This window comes from Cydia pomonella, chromosome 9 (genome assembly GCF_033807575.1).
Source record: "Cydia pomonella isolate Wapato2018A chromosome 9, ilCydPomo1, whole genome shotgun sequence".
NCBI classification, from domain to species: Eukaryota; Metazoa; Arthropoda; class Insecta; order Lepidoptera; family Tortricidae; genus Cydia; species Cydia pomonella.
The window spans coordinates 9,872,348-9,893,115 of record NC_084711.1 but is presented as its reverse complement, the minus strand read 5'-3'; the positions used below and the strand labels follow the sequence as shown (position 1 = coordinate 9,893,115).

Sequence of the window (20,768 nt, the reverse complement as noted above, 5' to 3'; positions counted from 1 at the left end):
CTAATAAATATGAGCTATCATACCACATATAATGTGTTAGGTAAATACATATTAATAACTTGTAAAATAAGCCAAGTGATATAATAAAATTAATTCACCCCGAAATGTAACGCAAGGAGACACTTGAAAATAAATTTCATAAATATAGAATGCAATAACAATTTATATATAAAAAAATAGTACATTTAACCGCGAATTTAAATGCCATAAATATGTAATATTATTACCACTCGCTTCGCTCGATAAATTGGGCTGGATAAAATGGGTTATTTACGGTCTTGTGAATACTAAACTTCAAATTACAACGGTCGCAATTTCACTACGATAGTACAGTAGAGTTAAATATTTGCTCGTAGTCTATTTGTGCGATCTATTTACATGCTTAGAAATTGAAAGCTTTATTGGATTTCTTGCCTTCAGGCTGCCGCGGGTGCAATATTCCGAGAGCGCACATACGTTAGGCGGCTCTATACACGCTCCTACAAAACCATTCACGTTGTCGTGCTGTAGATCCCGCATCTGAAACAACAAACAAACTTATCTAACTGCTTCGGAATTCGTTACTAAGTTTCAAACTAGATTTATTCAGAACAACAAGGGATAAATGAAGGCAAAAAGCGAATAAACTACCTGCCTTAACTTAGTTCCACTAGGCGCCTCTCGTTGTGTAACTTTTGTTTTTGATAAATAGGTACAGTCAAGGTATTAAATATCGAATCGGACAAAGTGCCAAAAATATGTATACACCACCTTATTTCCTATACATTAAAGTAGTGCATAGATATTTTTAGCACTTTGTCCGTGTCGATATTTAATACCTTGACTGTACCTACCTATGTCAATATTTAATAATGTACCTACTCGTAGCTATCTAGCTATATAGGCACTTCTTCAATAAATATGTACCTGATTCATTTATGATTTATGATAATATTAGAGTTATCATGTACCTAATCTAGTATAGCCCCACGGATCCCAAAGTCAAACTGTGCAAACAGTTTTGTGGGACGTTGTATTTAATATTAAGACAGTATCCACTGTATTTTATTGAAATAATAATAATAATAAATTATTCCATACAGGTAAGTAAGGAATAATCGGACAGACAGACGGACATGACGAATCTATAAGGGTTCCGTTTTTTGTCATTTGGCTACGGAACCCTAAAAATCAACATAACTTATGTAGAAAATGATACGTATGAAAATATGCTATTTTTTAAATGAAAATAAGTACAGATATATAATTTCTTCGTATCCCAGAATATATTAACTCGTATCACGTGCAAATAGGTGGAATTCAACAAAAACCTTTCCATTTTGACTTTGTTGGTCCTGATTTAAAATACTCTGATGCTGCGAACCGGAAGGTGTTCGTTTACCCGTATATTTTCGGTCTTTGAGAGGCGCTACCCGATATCGAAGATAATATATTTGAGCCGGAACAACCGAGCAAATACCACCTAACTTAGAGCTCACTAACACCTGAACAAATTGACATTATTTACTGTTCGTCGAAGCGTTTGCACTCGAGCAGCGCACCCTTTTCCACTGCTCCTCGAGAGTTATTGGAGGAACCGAGACTTTGCAAAAAATAACGTGAGCTGCGTAATAACTCTGTAGGACTTTTCAAAATATTTTATCAAAAAATGTTACTTGTTCCCCATGTATCTACATACCTTCTGTCACTGTTATTTTAGCTACACATATTTAGTGAATTTAATAAAAAAATAATACAGACATTTCTTCTTCATATACCTAAGTAAAAGTTATGAAAAGAAATCGCTTCCCGTAAATAATACTACGCTACAACCAAATTAAATAAGATGAAATCAGAGCACGTAAATATTTGCCCCAAATAACAGAATACGTTGATGTTTGTAGTCATCAGAACATATTATGATTTATTCCTACAACGCTATCGAGGTAGGTAGGAATATTGTAGGTAAAACAAATGTGAGTAAGAAAGTGATTTGTCTCAGTCAAGGCGCACGTCATATTCGCAAATGCGCTGCCAAGTAGATAGGTATTTGTTTGTTTCACAGCAGACGAGGCTTTAGCTTCCCTTTTCCTTATGGATACTTGAAGGGGTTTCTGTCACTAAGCCCTTTAGGATCCTACGAAAATAAGGATGAGATGTTGCTGCACGCAATATATTATATTCAGTACAGTGTGATGAAATCAATAGCTTTTCTCATTGACGTTTGTCTGAAACGAAGTGATTCCGTAAATATAAATTGAAAATTTTATAATTTATATACCTACCTTATGCTTATGCTGCTGCTGTATGCTTAATACAGGGGATGATTCAGTAGACGTGAACAGGATCAAGCCTGCGTATTCAGTAACTTATAAGCAATTGTTTCGACCAGTATTTGTGAGATTAAAGTTAATTTAATTTGTACTGTTCAAAATATTTTAATTTTTTTTTAAGTACGACAATTGAATGTCATCGGAGTCTGATCACTTTTGAATGAGAATGACAAAGGCCGTAGCAGAGTGAGGTAAGGAAATGTGGCATTTGACATTTAGCAGTGCCATTGTGCCAAGATTAGTTGAGAAATTTTTGGTGGTTCCGCAGAAGAAAAAAAAACATCCGAATTGTTCAAAAATGACTACTCCAATACTATTAAAATTTAATATACCATTTTATTTTTATTTTGTTAAGTTTAGTCAAATTTATGTTCCAAGAGAAATAGGAGTCTGTATCTTTAAAATTTACGTAAAAAAACAGGTAAGTCAATTTTTTTAAAGAGTAGGAGGAGACTAATCATTATTTTTAAATAAACTTTACTTAACGTTCCATCCATATTATCGTATTTTATCCATCAAACTAATATGTGTGTTAGAACGTTAAGTAAGGCTAATTTAGAAATGACAATTAGAGTGGTAGCTCTTTTAAAAGTAAAAAAATATATTTTTAAAATTTTGACTTACCTGTATTTTACGTAAGTGTTAAAGGTCGAGACTCCATTTTCTCTTAAAATATATATTCGGTTAAGTTTATCAAAAAGAAAAAAAAAGTCTAAGTATAACAGTTTTAGAGAAAAGGCATATTTAATGTATCATGTTTTTTTTTCTGCTGAACCACCAAGAATATTTCGACCAAACTTAGCACAATTGCATTGCTAAATGTAAGTAACTATAGAAAAAAAACGGCCAAGTGCGAGTCGGACTCGCCCATGAAGGGTTCCGTACCATTTATGACGTATTAAAAACTACTTACTAGGTCTCGTTCAAACCAATTTTCGGTGGAAGTTTGCATGGTAATGTATATCATATATTTCTTTTAGTTTTATCATTGTTATTTTAGAAGTTAGAGAGGGGGGGGGGGGGGGGGGGGGACCAACACACATTTTACCACTTTGGAAGTGTCTCTCGCGCAAACTATTCAGTTTAGAAAAAAATGATATTAGAAACCTCAATATTATTTTTGAAGACCTACCCATAGATACCCCACACGTACGGGTATGATGAAAAAAAAAAAATTGAGTTTCAGTTCTAAGTATTGGGAGCCCCCAAAAATTTTTTTTTCTATTTTTGTGTGAAAATCTTAATGCGGTACACAGAATACATCTACTTACCAAGTTTGAACAGTATAGTTCTTATAGTTTCAGAAAAAACTGGCTGTGACAAACGGACAGACAGACGGACGTGACGAATCTATAAGGGTTCCGTTTTCGCCATTTGGCTACGGAACCCTAAAAAACAAGTCATAATATTAAAGGGCATTTTTCGTTCCCTTATTCTGTTACGGCCTTAAACCATTTAACCAAATCTCTTAGTTTTATGTTCCACATTTTGACCCTTTCTAATCGCACACCCTGTATATGTAGGTATTGTGTGTTCCAAAATGTTATGTATTTTCTCGTAAACAAGGATGCCATAACATAAATTAGGTACACGTCGAAATGTTTCCCTCATCGAGATGTCATTCCATTCCACAATTCGATATCGTGCGGGTTCAGCTTCAGCTCGGCCTTCAACAAAGTTGGGCAATTTTTTCCTCGTTGGGTATTATCTCCCTACTTAACTTATTTCTGCTGAACGCGTCGCTAACTGCACTCTATTTATAAGTAGTGAAGTAAAACAAGGTCACTTCGCAGAATACGTTTTAATTTTTAAACAATTATGCAACAAAAATATGACACTTGTCCATTGGCGAACCTTTTGCCCTACAAGGTCACTTCACAGAATACGTTTTAATTTTAAACAATTATGCAACAAAAAAATTATAACAAATTAAACAGTTTCCCAAACAATATTAAGGTGATCCCTGCTCTCCGGAAAAAGGTTATTTAAATATAGAAAAATAAAAAATCTGGAGAAAAAATTGGCTAGGAAAAAAAAGTATCAATGGGGCGAATGAAATGAAGTGATGGTTGAAAAAAAGTGTATGAAGGAAACCTACTTTTCACGCCGAAAATGTAATGGCTCGACTATTGGAGCAGTTTTGGAATTTAGAAAATTTATAATTTAAGAAAAATGCGGGTATGCGGGCCTGTATTCGAAATTCGGATACTTTATGTACAGCTCTTAAATAATTCATTTGTGACAGACGAATAGATAGGTAAATGGAAAATCTTTCTCGCGGAATAAAGAATTCCATTAGGAATAAGAAAATGCGCCGCAATTACCTAGTTCAATGGTTTGACCAAAACGATGTCAACGATATTGATGGCACAGAATTTGAATTATTTTTGTTGGATTGGATCAGGATTAAACTTCGTTAAAGGATGACGAATAATGAATAAACTACACCGTGCCACTTCCATACAATCGCAACTTTTTATATAAAATAACATCATTAAACCCTTTTGTGCAAAGAGAGAAAGCAGTGGAACGTTCCATTTTATGCAAATAATGATGATGACTTCCATGTTATATGCTACTATTGGGCGTTTCCGATTCATTTTTAAGTACCTCGGTACTGGGTGCGTAGACAAGATGCCAATCGTTCACGCTCCGTAGCGTAAGCGTAGTTTTATATCTCTTTATCACTCTTACGTTTTAGTGCGAAAGAGATAGTTGCGTTTCGTTCGCTACGGAGCGTTAACGATTAGCATCTTGCATACGCACGCTGATAACACTGATATACTATATGTATATATATTCCTCATTGTGAGTATGACCACTCAGAGGGACATGGCATGTGGCACAAGCAAATGTTTAAGAAATCTGTCGACCAACCGCCGTCAAATGAGTACCTATTGTGAGGACCTAAACTTCAAACCAACCTATTAAATTAACTCTAATGTTGTAAATAAACTACCTTTGCATTTAAGTGATGTAGGTAGTAAAGTTAAATTTAACTCACGGTTTTAAGCTCTTTCTTGATTTCCCTCGTAATGTCGATATGGTGTCTGCGGATTCTTTTGACGGCAAGCAGGCGTCCACGGTACAGCGCAACCTCAGTAAAGATGGCCGAATAACGAAAGTCCAGGTCAGGGTTGGAACTCAGCGAAACCTGGCTGGAGCGAACGCCGCCTGTACTGCCATTTTTCTCAGGGTTGGCAACTATGACCGATGGGTTCCCGTTGCCGGTCGCGCTGCTATCTTGCTGGAAAAAATAGGCTCTGACCAACTTGCTAACATGGTTTGTTATTATCTAGATAAATACTAAGTAATATAATTGTCTAGCTATTTATTGGGCGGGTTCCACCATGCATTATCAATGTTGGCGTCGGCAGAGCAGTTATTCCATAGAAATCCGTCCTTTTAATTAATTTTTTTAACGAACATACGTCATCCTATCGTTGACACACGGTTTGGTGCAGCCAGCCTTTAGTACATCTATTTAACATTAAAGGGAAAATTGCGTTCACTTCTCTTCAACTACTTTGAACTGGATTGAAACCTTTGACCATTGGAAATACCTACTAGTCCAGTCACTTTCAAACAGTACAAATACTAATTAATACTAGTCCAGTCACGACACAGATTCGAACCATGTAAGCTACCGAAGCTGGCTCGAAGCAGATGAATCTTTAATTTACATTCATTGACTTACAGCCTTGAACGGTTTGTTTGTGTCAAGTACTTATTTCACTTGTTTACCAGTAATGAGGTCATGATTATTAAATCGCATGCCGTCATTCTTCTATTTCTATTACCTATTTAAGAGATTAATAACTTGTGGGTTAGTTGTAACGTATAAACTCGTAGTAATATTAAGTCATCGTCTGTTCCCATAATTGTGAATCAACATTGTTATTGATGTGGGTCCTGTCCGGAAAAACATAAATTCCAAGTTACATGATTCAGCCGTTTTAACCCAGTACGGTTCAACGTGTCAGCGGAGTTCCGGAACTTTCCAAGAAAGCCTTTAGTAAGCTGAACAGGGAACTTATGTAACAATGCTTGAATGCATGGACCAGCTTGCTTTTAAATTTGCTGATGTTTATAATAAACTGCTGATTAAAGGGAATTAAAATCGAAGTATTAGGTTTGCTTCTTAAAGTGGTAGTTCTACTATATAATTCGTGTAGACCTATTTTCTAACGCTCAGTTTAATTTGGAGTTTAATAGGTGCAATTCAGTTCTAAAAATGTATTACTTATTTACCATGAATATTTTCTCCTCATTATTTTATTGGAAAAATAACGGGTGAGTTCACTCAGGTGCATTTATTTTACTTATGTCAGGGAAATATATATTCAAATATGTTTCCTTGTTTTCCGTTATCAATTAATGATTTACCTAATAAGGAATATTTGTGAGGCATATTAGCTGATTTAAAAATATTTTTTTTTTGAAAAAATATAATAGTTTTATAAAAAAAAATAGTTTAGTTTTCCTATCAGGTACATTATTTCGAAATGATTAATAAAAAAAGTTTTTGGCAATAATTTCATTTTTGGGACAAGCTTTTATCGCTGACTGTACTTTTCTTTCCATAGGCAACATTTACTCATCGAGCAAATTCTAGAAACCCCAAACACAATTAGGTTGCGTTGTTTTATCACAGAGTTCCTATGTTCACCTCTTGTCTCCATCATCAGATCAGCTCGATGGTACCATAATATTGCATTGTCACCCGACTTACATTTGTATTCAAATTTTCAGCTCAATCGGAAACCGGGAAGTGGATCAAATTTAACTTGCAAGATTTGATTACAAACAGACAACGGTCAGGTGAAAGTAAATAAAAGCATGTAATAAAAGCTTGTAAAATATGTTCTTGACTCATTTAGATCAAGCTGTCGGTAAGATTGGACTACAAATAAAAATAATTGCTAAACTGACACAGAGGGAAAACAATTAAAACTAGAAATAAAACGCATGCAAACAACACTTACAAATTCGTTTTACCTACTCAGTTTGTTGGCGCGCTGTTCCTTGTCGGGCAAATGGAGGTCCCTGAAGTCGATTTTCCACAGCAGCGAGTCCAGCTCTTGCTCGTAACGCCAGCCGCGGTACAGCGCTAACGCTGCTAGCGCCAGCAGGGCTAGGGCGCCGCCTGCTGCGCCGAGGGTCCAGGCGCCCACGTGACCTGATGAGGGCAAGAGAGTTTTGTACGATTCCCAACGACCGGCCGGAGTTGGGCCGCGCCGGAGCGCATTTTCGAGGTGCCTATACATTATGTATGACAGAAGCCATGAAATCCGACAGGAGCTTCCGCGAGGAGCCGACCGGCTTGCGACCGTACAAATGTGATAGACCGCGAGCCAGGAACAATTTTCATGACCAATCGCCGTTCGACTGAAAACTCATGTAGTGGTTAACGGCTAGGTATGATGATCCCTCGTGGACGTCAGCTGCCGCTCCGTTGGTGGGTTGAGGAATGGCAGCCACCGAAACACGTAAAAAATAAAAATGTCATCGCCTCCCGTTTGATATTTTGTCAAATGATAGTTCAGATGCTGTTGTTACTTAAAAAATCGTCAGCCGGTTATATCGCGGTGGTAAGAACATCAGCTGGTCGCATGAACATGTAAAAAATAAGCGCTATACGTGCGCTATACCTTTTATGATATAACAAATCATGAAACTTTGCATGTAGCATTTCATCAGGAGTAAACGCCTGAAAAGCTATCAACGGATACGCAATTTACACATTATGCATAACTTTGCCGCACATAAAGTGGTAAGGCTCATATTTTTTACGTGTTCATTTTACTCTGACAGTTATTCCACTGCGATAGAACCGGCTGACGTTTTTTTTTTAACTTTAAAACAGCATCTAAACTATCATCTGACAAAGTATCAGCCGGGAGGCGATGACTGACGAAATATGTTCCTGGCCCGCGGTCTATGAAATGCGCGCTGACTCCGCCCGTTCGGTGAGAGTCGTACTTTAGTACCGTACAAATTGTTCCGTTTGGCGTTTGGCGATTTACGATTGTCATCTTGGCTTGGCATCCGCAAGACCATCTACAAAAAAAAAGAAGTGACGATCTGACGATACACGATAGGTCAGTACACACCTAAGGACGAGCAGCCGTTGCATTCGAAATTGGAAAATCAAACGCAAATCCCTAAATGAAACATGGGTCACCGCTCAGTCTTTGTACAGCCAACATCAGATATATCGGAAGATCGGAACAACCAAGGCGGTCACAAATATCTGAACACTCGGCCGCTCGATTTATATGACAATCTGACGGCGACTGTACTGTGGTACCCATTTCTTTCTCTCCCTTTCTACCTTATCAACTCGTAAGCAGCGAGCTTACCTCAGGAATTTACGTACCTACTAAGAACTGAAAAACAATTACTATACGCCGATAACTCGGGAAATTTAATGCGGTTGAAACTCGAAACAACTCGCAGGCATATGTACCTATGTATCTGTATTGTTTGACTTTATCGCATCTACCCTCATATTTACGAAAGTTTCCGAGCGAGGAAGATAGGTGCTCGTATATGAAATGTTCACGCACAAAAGTTTAGTGTGCCAGCCTACATTACTTATAACGATATCACTTATCATCAATGTAACACTTTTGACTGTACTAAAGTAGCTTATAAGTATTCAGAAAATCCGCACGCGTAGGAACTTGCAAGTAAAAGTATCATTAATTTTTAATCCGCGAACATGGGAATGGCAGGAACTGTCGCAACATTACACGAAGTAAAATGACAGAGATTTATTGAACATGAATAAAAGATGTCTCTAACAAACGCGACAGATTTTTTTAACAAGTTCCTTCACGGGGTCCTCTATCCGGGCAAACGTTTAGCGCGAGCTTTATAAAGCGTTTCGATTCAATTTGTAGCAGAATCCGCAAGTTGATATAAAGTAGACTAAGGGCGACTTGGGCCATTAAAATGGAAAAGCGGGAGCAAAGCACCGAAACCGGGAAATCTGTCTTTGAGTCCATGGGAACATAGGGACGCGTTATCGTAGCGCGGAATAATTAAATCACGTCTTGCTGGCGATGCCCGGCCGACTTTTTATTATGAGCGTAAAAACTTTTTATAGGACAGAGTGTGTATTTCGTTCATGGATAGTGAAGTAAAGGTGCTTTGGTAGCTATGTATCTACAAGTTGAACAACAATTAATTTTAAAATATTGGTATGAATTGTGAAATATATGTATGTTTAAATTATTTACCTACAGGACCCTGTCCAGTAGCATTTGTTAATAGAATTACATATTCCTACATAAAATTTTTAAAATGATATTAATTTTCTGAGTGTGTTTGGAAGGAAAATATGCGCGAAAATAAGAAACCAAAAATAGAAGTACATATACATATTTAACAGTTGTTAAAAGTTCAACTTAGTTCAACTCAACTACACTTTACTTAACTATGACTATAAGATAAAAGGTAATGACTAAGCTAGTAATCTATAGTACCTAGAGGTACGTAGTTCGAACTGTACCTAGAGCCATTTAGACGGACGCGGTCGCGGCCGCCCAGCGGGAGTCGCGTGCCAGCGATGGCTTTCCACTCGCTGTCACCGCCGTTACGACGCTTTTACGACGACTATACGACGGCTACACAGCTCCCAACCTCTTGCTCTTAATGCCGGCTCCAACCACCAAAACCTATTAGTTTTTTCCGCAAACAAAATGGCAACGACCGCTGCCATCGTCGTCCATTAGAACTATTCCGGCCCACTTGCTGATTCTTTTAGCCGCTTACACAATTTCGACATTAGGGCTAACGTAAAAATCGTGTACCTACATCAGTTGGAAGTAATCGGTTATTGAGAGGCTGCTATTTATTCGTTAAAAACGATAATAATTTTATATACCTAAAAGTAAAGCCTCTCTTATATCATGATTGCCTCATACAAGTAAAACATAATAGGTACGAAGTTGGTAGGAATCGTGAAATTTTACAGCCAATTGTACTGTAATGTAATGAATAAGGAAAAGGTATCTAAATTTTACATGTCGTTGAGGAGACTACGTTATTGTACTTACTAGAGCATTTTTCATCACGGAACCCGCAAGGAGGCTCAGAAAGCGGCGTGTGACCGCCAGGCCAACTCATGGGACGTAAAAATCTCACCTCCTGTACAAAAAACGTGTAATGATGGGATTATTTTACGGTATACTCGAACTAACAGATGTCGCGTCACTTTTTAGTGGGCGTCACATACATGTAATCATTCTCGTAATGATTTAATTACCGCTCGTTGACAGTAAGATTAAGTAAGCTAAGAGATAACAGTAAGAAGGAGGCGATTTCACATGTTTATGAGTTCTTTACAAACAAAAGGTAATTTGAAGATTGGTAGTGCCTTATTGACCATTACCTAAAATATAATTTAGGAAACAGTCTCCCTCGTACAATATAACGAACGGTCGTAAAAAGTCATTAAATTATAGATCAAGAAGAAAGTGGGTAACATTTAAAGTAAAAGTTGAAATATTTTAATTGCATGTTAAGAAGTAACGACGAAGAGTTTAATTCAAAATGTTAGTTGGCACTAAAGTGCATCTCTGGCGCCAAGATCTGAAGAAACTTTCTGGCAGAACCGTTAAGTCCGCGTATTCAAACCACGTCCCGATTCGCTATGCGAACGTGTGCTGATTGTGGAATTCTGTGCGTACAACTACAAACTATTTATGCACTTATGCGTCCGAAATACAGTTAGGTACTTTGTAAATAAGCCCATTTGGTATTTGGCCGTCGCCCAGATCGCAAAATTTTGGAATATTATGTAAATGGTGTTTATAAGTACTCTATCTCATAAATACAATATGTGACGCTGTTTGAAACTAGAAAACTGCGTATAGAAGAGACGGTATGTTTAGTTAGAAGGAAAAAGTTATATTTTCTTGCCGCTGCCTGAATAAAATAGCCTCTGGAAACATCGAAAATATTATTGCTCACTTATGAGCATCATTTGGTGCAGAAGATAAATGTTTATGGCGCATTATGTTCCAGTGATTCAATATAAAACGCAAATGTATGATAATAATGCGCGCTCTTAGATGATACTCGGATTTCACAGCTCTAGGAATTATTTTATTCTAACTTTAGTATTTTTTTCTCAAAGCCAAGTTTCCCATTCTTTTCTTCCATTAATTACATTCCAAGTCCCAGTTTAGAACTGTTTCTGAACACGGTCAAAAGTTAAATTCAAAAGGAACATAAAAAATGCGAATGAAAGAAGTCTTTAGTAAATAATTTTACGATTTCCACGAATTACATAAGATAAATGAAATGGGATGTCATTAATCAAAATGAAGAAAAAAAATAGTAGAAGTAGGTACTCATGCTACAATATAGGTACAATAGTGTGGCGCCGGCTTCTAATTAGATAATGGATTGACGAAGGAAACATGAAATAAACAAGGAGTAAACAGGGAGATATTGTGCAGAATCGGATTGTCCGGTCCAAATTGGTTCGATTCAATGGACTGGAATAGAAGATTGTGTCACTCGTGGGAGCAAATTGATTTATGGCAACAGCGGTGCATTTTGAATCTAGAGCGAAACGCAGAATCCTGAGTGTAGCGAAGGCTTCAAGTGATTAAACCTAGGACGAGAATAAATTTGCTTTGGAGAAAAAAGACACCAAAACATTTTGTTTCAAACTTTTAAATACGATAACTTTGCCACTTCTTTCTTAATTTAATAGATGAAGTAAAAAAACTTCACATTACAATACCTCTGCTTCTAAGTCCCGATGACTTTTGAGTTGAGTTGAGTCCCGATGACAAAAGGACAAATGGAAAAGGACTAATCGAATTTTTAATACTAATGGAATAATAGTACATTACCTACTATAGAGGCCGGAAACGAAGGGTTGCGGATAGGGATACGCGGCCGGCAACCCCATTTGTGGCCGTGATTTGTATATTAAATTAAATTATCATTTATTTCGACCATCTGGGATCATACAACAAACAACATAATACATTACAACAAAATAAATAAATAAATTAGTTAATTAATAAAAATTATCAACATTATGATTACATTAAAATTAGATATAACAAATTGCCAAAATTACATGTCAATGTTAGTACCTACTTATCTTACATCAAGTGTTAGTATACATTACATATTGCCCTATACATGGAGCGCACTGCAGTGGTTCAGATACGCACCATCCAACCTGCTTGCAAACATATTGCTTTTCTCAAAATTGCAATGAAATTAAAAAAAAATGTAGTCAATTTGTTTTATCCATAGGTTTACACAACTTAAAAGCAAATCTACTACTAGCAAATCTACTACTACGTATTTGATGGTTGAGTGCCAAGACGTTGTGTCACAATTTGACGTTTAAAAACAAAAGAAGGTTGCTTTACAGACCTAAGCCGCACCGAATACGTAGTATTTCCGGACTTAATTTGAAGTAATGTCAACATTTCATTGCAAGTTTGAGAAAAAGAAGGTTACAAATTCAAAACTGCAAAAATGACTCAAACAATCACAATGCACAATGCGATTTCAAACTCACAAGTTCATCGAACGAGCGAGCGAAGCGAAGCGAAGTTTTTATATTCAACATGGCTAGGGCTAGGAGCATGTCCCGGTATTTCTAATTTTTCATTTTATTTTTCTAAGCGAATTACTCGTTTATATACCGTTATTTTTCATAAGACTTCCGCATACATTTTGGCGCAGTCGTGTGATGTGACGTCACAGGGCGCACGCTTTTTGTGTGGGGCATTTAGACTCGCGATGCGCGCGCTTCATTTACTATATTTGGAAGTTTCTGGGGTACAATAGATAGCAGGTTTATAAGAAGCATTTGAATCTCACGGGACGTAGAATCGATTAACATTAAAAAAAAATACATGCAGCTAGTTACCGGCGCAGATTTGTGCAGCACAGCAAGTGGGTACAAGCCAGGCGGTTCTGACGGGTCGATAGACAGCAATGTGTAATTTCCTTCAGCATCGCCACTTTCGTCCATGTGAATAGAATACCTGTCAAAAAAAGTAAGTAAAATTAAATGAATAAGTAATGAAAATTATTACAGGTAGGCACAGTCAAAATCAAATAGTACCAGCTAAAAAATCACTAAATACTGGTTGATTCAGGAGACGTGAGCAGAATCACGCCTGCGCATTCAGTAAATTATAAGCAATTGTTTTGCAGCAGTATTTGTGAGATTAACGATAATTTATTTTCTACTGTTCAGAAAATAGTTTTTTTACGACATTTATGGTCACACTTATGGAGTGTGGATTTAAGAGGAGAGAAATCTCTTATGGTAGAACTGTTGCAAAAGTGTCCAGCTGTCAGCTATAAATAATAGTTCCAAATCTCTCCAGAGTAGCGCTAGAGTAGCTAAGAACCTAGGCGTTATTGACGGAGTGAAGTGCGCTGTCTATAATTGGATTTTTTTGTTCAAGTACTCTAGGTATTCTAGCGCCACCTATTTAAGTTTTTTTGATGACACTTTTTGGTATATGGAGATTTCTTTCCTTGCCTCCACCTTCCATAGTCATACTCTTTGTTTTATCCATAACAAGTGACAAATTGAATGTATCGGAACCTGATAACTTTTGAAAAATCGTATCTCACTCGTATGACTTTTTATTTTCTTCACAATCAAAGTACTGTCATAACGGTTAAAGAGATTTTATCTTTGTTAATTAAGTGTTGTAGGGTATCCATGATTGTGAAAATCAAATATGTCCTTACCAAAAAGTTAAATAATCCAATAAAGCGTGATTTATTAGTAATATATGATGGTGAACGATTAATTAAGATTTACTGATTGTGTAGGCTTAGTCCTGCTCACGTCTCATGAATTACCCTTTAATCCCTATATGTATATCGTAACCAAGGTGTGATGCTACTTTAAATGGCACTATCTCACATAGATATACGTACGTAGGATTTTAGAATCCCGTCTCTCCAATGCGGCTCTCATCTCAACTCAATAAAACTCTGTATAAAACCCGTCTCGGAGGACACAACTGTCCATAAAAGTTGTCTGATGGCAATGACAACATAACTACGCCTTTTCTAGATTTGGCTGTAGAATTATATATAAAAAAAACCGGCTAAGAGCATGTCGGGCTATGCTCAGTGTAGGCTTCCGTAGTTACCTGTCCGTCACAATAGACCTTGAACGGGTTTTATTTAATAAGTGTCATGTACAGTGAGCTGCGAATGTCGTCATGCACTTTTGCGGCTGATGGTACATAACAAGAAAAAGGGAGTAAGTCCTTCACAGCGCTTTGTATTAGTTGCATATACGCGTCTTTTTGCTATGAAGGAAAGATTTTTTGCGATAACTCAAAAACGGCTTGCTGATCATGTCCGCTACAGTTTTCATTAAATGTCTTTATTAAGCCCTATTTTCACTATTTTTTTCATATTTTTTGGACCCATGGTGTCATGTGCAGGGGACATTTTTTTCTTTCGAAATGGTTATGTCTGAAAATATTTACTTTATAACAAAATGTTTGTGAAAACCCCTATTCGGTTATATGATTGATGATATGATTCACGGTTAGTATCACTAGACTAACACAAAACAAACAATACAAAGGTTAATCACGGTCCATATCACGATTTGAGTCTAGTGGAGCCCCTATTCGTATTTAAGAGGCCGTTATCGATTTTAGTCGCAAAAATGTCAAATTGATAGATTTAGCGCATGAAATTGTACACCTTTTGTTAACTACTAAAAATAACAAGTACTGGTTTCTATTAGCACGTCTTGTTATCTTTCATTATAATATTTTTTTTTAAAACAGACTCCATTATTAGTAATAATTTTTTTTCTGATGGACGTTTAGGTAAACGCGCGTAAAGCAGTGATTTTGTCGATCTTATTTGTAAATTTCATAAAGTTTGGACTGCTAAATATGATAATTTTGTATTATACATATCCTGTACTTCAACTTTAATAAACTACATTTTTGTTATTATAAATTTGAAGTGGTGTAAATGAAAGTTAGACGAAATCAATTTTCTCCAGAAATTACTTCAAAACAAGTGACAATTTCTCTGAAAATTGACTTACTTTCAACGTAATTTTGATACTTCAACAATCTACAACATTTGCTGAAACTGTTCTTATACATCATTTTGTATAATTTACTACCATAATTTTTTGATGAATTTTTAAAAACTAACCCTTCTCGTTGCCTATTACCGGGGACGCTCGCTTGCGACCTCATTATAAAAAGGCAAGATGAAAAAACGTGCTAATAGAAACCAATACTTGTTATTTAGATACTACGTAACAAAAAGGTGTACAATTTCAACGACTAAATCTATCAATTTAAAATTTTTGCTCTAAAATCGTTACCGGGCTCTTAAAGATCTATCTAACGACACCCCACACCATAGGGTAGAAGCGTTTTTTTTTTAGATTTTACTATTTTGTCGGATTTATTGATTTATATATCCACGTCAAATTGCAGCTTTTTAGCATTAACGATCACGCAGCAAAGCCTCGCACAGACAGACAGACGGACATGGCGAAAATATAAGGGTTCCTAGTTGACTACGGAACCCTATTTAGGTACCATTTTCGGGAACGCCATCTACGATTAACTTTTATCGGCCTTCTCCATTGAAACATTTCGGAATAAATACATATAATGGGTCATCAATCATTATAAAACTCAACAACATTGATCAAGGAAATTGACGTTATATAAAAGCAGGGAACATTGTCTTGCTTGTTTAGGCTTGGATAACACATAGGTCAAATTAAGTATCTCCATATCCTACCAGCAGTATTTTTAAGCTTTAACTTAAAATCTACTTGATTTCTTTCATGTTTTGTTTTTTTAAATTTGCAAGTTTACATATAAATTCACTTGGTGTGCTCAATAAAGCGAAGCGATACTTTACTCCGAGGCAAAGACTGCTGCTATATAAATCGCAAGCCAGACCCCATATGGAGTACTGCTGTCACCTTTGGGTAGGAGTACCTGGAATACCTGGATGCTAGCTTGAACCCTTCGACCAACCAAAGGCGCGCTGCATGAACCTTGAACGATCCTAAACTGACAAGCGGTATTGAAACCTTAAGTCTAAGGAGAGACTTTGCCTCCTTGTGCTTGTACAGCGAGCTGTGCTCTGAAGAATTGTTTGACATGATGCCACTTTCTATCACCGCATACTGTGCGGTTTAAGAGAAAGGGCCTAGCAGGCTAAGGAAGGAGAAGTGGCCCCTGTGACGTATATCGGATTTTTATAATGTAATTTATTGGCTATCTTATTATACAGAAACACCTTATCTTCCAGCCCCCTATCTTGAACCGTCACCGAGATAATGTCAAAATCGTCATTTTATGGACACATTTTTCAAAGTCGTTTTTCTCCTGAACTATATAATGTAGAGCAATCAAACCAAATTATAGCTACAAAGAATGAGTAGGAGTATAACTCAGATTTTTTAAATATTTATTTCCCTGAAAAAATAATGATTAAAATGTTAGAGATTTTTTGACAGCGCTTTTCAACTAGTATTTGTAAAGGTACACCTATGGAAAAAATCACATAAACTGCAAATAGTATTAGCTACTACCATGCGAAAAATCAATTCAATATAATAGGTGCAACATACTTAAAAAAATGTCAACGAAAGCGTTTAAATTTCGTATCAGTTATGTAAACGTTCAAATGTAACTTGGAGAATGTGTAACTTCAGTTTAAAAAAAAAAAAACCTTTAACAGATTATTTGTAGCAGACTTTAAATCTGAAAGCTGCTTCTCTCTAAGTGCTAAGACTACTAAGTGCATTATGTCTATATAAAATACCTACTACTTTTCTATGGAGTACCCAGTTGTTAGCGTTGATATTGCAAGTATAAGCTATAAATACATGACTTGGCTTTCACGATACTGTAAAATCGAAAGACACTGACATTGTTTGTATAAAATAAACATTGTCCTTCGCCGCTATCGCCTGGGTTAATAAGCAAGAATATTCCATTCCAAGAAAGTATACTACAGATGAACTAAGTGTTATTTGCAACCCTAAAGAGAAAAAATACAGTGGGGATGATAAAACAGTAGGTAGGTATAAATAAAAATCCTAATTACAATGGCGTAGGGTTCCGTACTGAAAAGGTACAAAAGGAACCCTTATGGATCGACTCCGTCAGTCGGTCCGTCTTTATGTCTGTCTGTCACATCGCTCCCCCCCTTTATCCCTGAACTTTACCGAAGAAAAATTATGATTTTTTTTACATAATATTAATATACAGAAAAAATATAATCAGACCTCTATCTTGAGAACTTTTTTTTAATTGATAAAAAACCGTTCCGAATTCAGTTTGCATTTTAACCAACTTTACGTGTGTTTCTTACACTTGAATTTCTATGAGATTACATTAAAGGCACCATTCTTCAAATAGAAGAGCATTTTTTTGGTTGGAATCGGTTTACTTCATAGAGACTTATTGTCCTCAAATAACCAATATACGTGCATTACATGGTGCAAATTAGTAAGACAATTTGCCGATAGATGGCGCTGTGCACAAATATAGATTACCCTTATAGATTCGTCATGTCCGTCTGTCTGTCCGATTATGTCACCGCCACTTTTTTCCGTAACTATAAGAGCTATACTGTTCAAACTTGGTAAGTAGATGTATTCTATGAACCGCATTAGGATTTTTACACAAAAATAGAAAAAAAAACAATAAATTTTGGGGGTTCCCCATACTGAGAACTGAAACTCAAAAAATCTTTTATCATCAAACCCATACGTGTGGGGTATCTATGGATAGGTCCTTAAAAATGATATTGAGGTTTCTAATATCATTTTTTTCTAAACTGAATAGTTTGCGCGAGAGACACTTCTAAAGTGGTAAAATGTGTCCCCCCCCCCACCCCGTAACTTCTAAAATAACAAAATGAAAAATCTAAAAAAAATATATGATATACATTGCCATGCAAACTTCCACCGAAAATTGGTTTGAACGAGATCTAGTAAGTAGTTTTTTTTTAATACGTCATATATGGTACGGAACCGTTCATGGGCGAGTCCGACTCGCACTTGGCCGCCTTTTAACTTATTCTAATCATCTCAGGGATAGGTATTTAGTCAGTTTTGATATCCTTTTCAAATAAATCAGACGCGCAAAAAGGATATCACACGATTTGAATCACAAGTAGTAGATACATGTGTTTTGTTGTTGTTTAGCATTTACTTAGTACCTAGATGTACATAAATTAGATAGTTTATTATTAATTTGATAAAGACAAAAGCGAAAATACTCCAAAGATAGAGGCAAATTAATTAAAGTTAAGCTTATAAAAGCTAGTATCGTCAGACGTGGGAGTAGGTAGGATCAAGTGCATTAGTTGTTTGTGAACATAAACGTGCTTAACTCATACAGCACGCACATAATGAATAGCACCGTTTGTCATCTTTACGCCGCATGTTAAGGCAAATGAGGTGTATCTTGATGCGCTACCGAGTCATGCGCGCTGGTCACGTAAATATTTAATTAACTTTATCTATTTTTTAACTAGATCGAATACATAATAGGATTGTTGAACAATTATGGTGTTGCCTCCTTGCATTTCTAATGGCGTAAACGCATTTCTCATCCGAATGTGGATAGAAACACGTGGTTTACAGGGGTTCAAAAAGGTATATATAGGTAAACTGTTGTATCTGTCTACCAGGATGGATGAGACTTGCAAGAGATAGGGAGAAATGGAAAACTTTAGAGGAGGCCTTTGTCGAAAGACAAGCTGTTGTTACAAAACCCAATCGTCGGAAAAGAAAACCCTAATAATGTTGTCATTGTTGAACAGCAATAAAGGCTTTTTTATACATAGGTAAACTATATACGCATAAATTAGTTCTTAAGCTCTCGTCGCACTCGTCTTCCATATTAGTGCCACACAGACAGTTACGTTTCGTTCGCTATATTGACCCTAAACGATTGGCACGTTGGCTAGGCACCCATGGCTGCTTTTATTGCTCGCGCGTCCACACTACATCACAAGGGCGGATCCAGCTTTATAGTCAGGGAGGGGGTTATAACCCAGACCAGGACCGCCGATTTCCTAGACGGGCTCGATCTTCTTTACTTGCCCCTTACCGTATGATGTTAGCTGGTGTTCCGCATGCATCTGGTGAGCGCGCGTTCATCCTCGCCGGTGAACGTGCGTACCCACCACGTCTTGCGGACACACCGTGTACGCAGAGATTTACTGCACATGTTTACCCCATCATGCTCTCGTAGGTGGTGTTTTCTCATGCACGTACTCGCCGACGAGCAGCACTGCATGTATTCAGAGATCTATATTGCACATACTTACCCCATGATGCTCTCGTAGGTAGTATTCCGCATCCGCCTGGCGAGCGCACGGCCGTCACGCATGTCCTCGCCGGCAAGTAACGCTGCCTTCAGTGCGCGTGCGTATACCCATACTGCGTCGTGCAGCCAAGCCGCGTATTCTGGGATCTACAAAACACGCTCTAGTTAATTTTTACCGGCTAGGTTAGAACATATCTTAAAATTTCATTTTCTCCAAATTCTTAAGTTAATGCTCATTCTTAATCCGGTTCGAAGGACCACATTGCTCTGTAGACAGTTTACTAACATTTTTTTCGACTTTACGGAATTTTATTGTGGATACTAAAATACGTTATTTAAAAACACGTTTATTCAATTATCATAAATAATTGATAAAAATAGAAAAACCCCAATTATTTTAAGCATCTCCGGGAGTGAAATTTAAATATTCTAACACAAACCCCTCCCTTTCAAGACGCAGCACCTATTTAATCACCGCCATTTGTGAGAAAATTGGAAATATGCATGTATTTGCTTTTGGTCAGGGGCGAGTAATACGCATTTAAGCTGTAAAGGAATTTAAACCTTAGGAATTTGTAAAAATATACAAATCTCACGAAACTTCGAATATTTTCGAGGCTTCATAAGCTTTTAGCAGATTATGTTAAATGTTCAGAAAATATATATGCGATTCTGATCCAAGCTGAATCTTCAAACGTCTCGTACTATTAGTAACGCGTCATTTGCCGCGGTCGGGCCATAAAAAAATGTTATTTTAGGAATCACTTCACAGGCTAGTCCCACATAAATTCTAATTTATTGTTATTTAGGTACTAGCTATATAATTGGATTTCTCCCATTAGATCAACTCTCCCCATCCTAAAATCTACGAGTTGTACGATAATATTTTATCCCCCGGTCTTCATATAGGCAGTTTAAGGGTAGTCGTTACATTGATGTTAGCAACTGATTTGCTGTATGATGTCCTCGTTTTCACATTATGTACAAGGTTATTGGGGTGTTACCTAATTTATTGTTGTCTCTCTTGCATTTATATTGAAGGTTTAACATGATATTCTGTACTAATACCGCCTTACCGATGTTCAGATAACGATTTACAACG

At 36.7% G+C, this 20,768-nt stretch overlaps 1 protein-coding gene across 1 annotated transcript in view; it reads right to left on the bottom strand.

Annotated features, from left to right (window-relative positions):
* Window positions 1-20,768, bottom strand: part of LOC133521309 (guanylate cyclase 32E-like) — a 64,347-nt gene that overhangs the window by 8,056 nt on the left and 35,523 nt on the right. The window contains exons 9-14 of the mRNA XM_061856200.1: window positions 19,668-19,813; window positions 13,225-13,342; window positions 10,376-10,466; window positions 7,315-7,491; window positions 5,317-5,555; window positions 415-519 (exon numbers count right to left, since the gene is read on the bottom strand). Of these exons, the coding sequence (XP_061712184.1) occupies window positions 415-519; window positions 5,317-5,555; window positions 7,315-7,491; window positions 10,376-10,466; window positions 13,225-13,342; window positions 19,668-19,813 (876 nt within the window). The remainder of the gene's footprint in view (window positions 1-414; window positions 520-5,316; window positions 5,556-7,314; window positions 7,492-10,375; window positions 10,467-13,224; window positions 13,343-19,667; window positions 19,814-20,768) is intronic.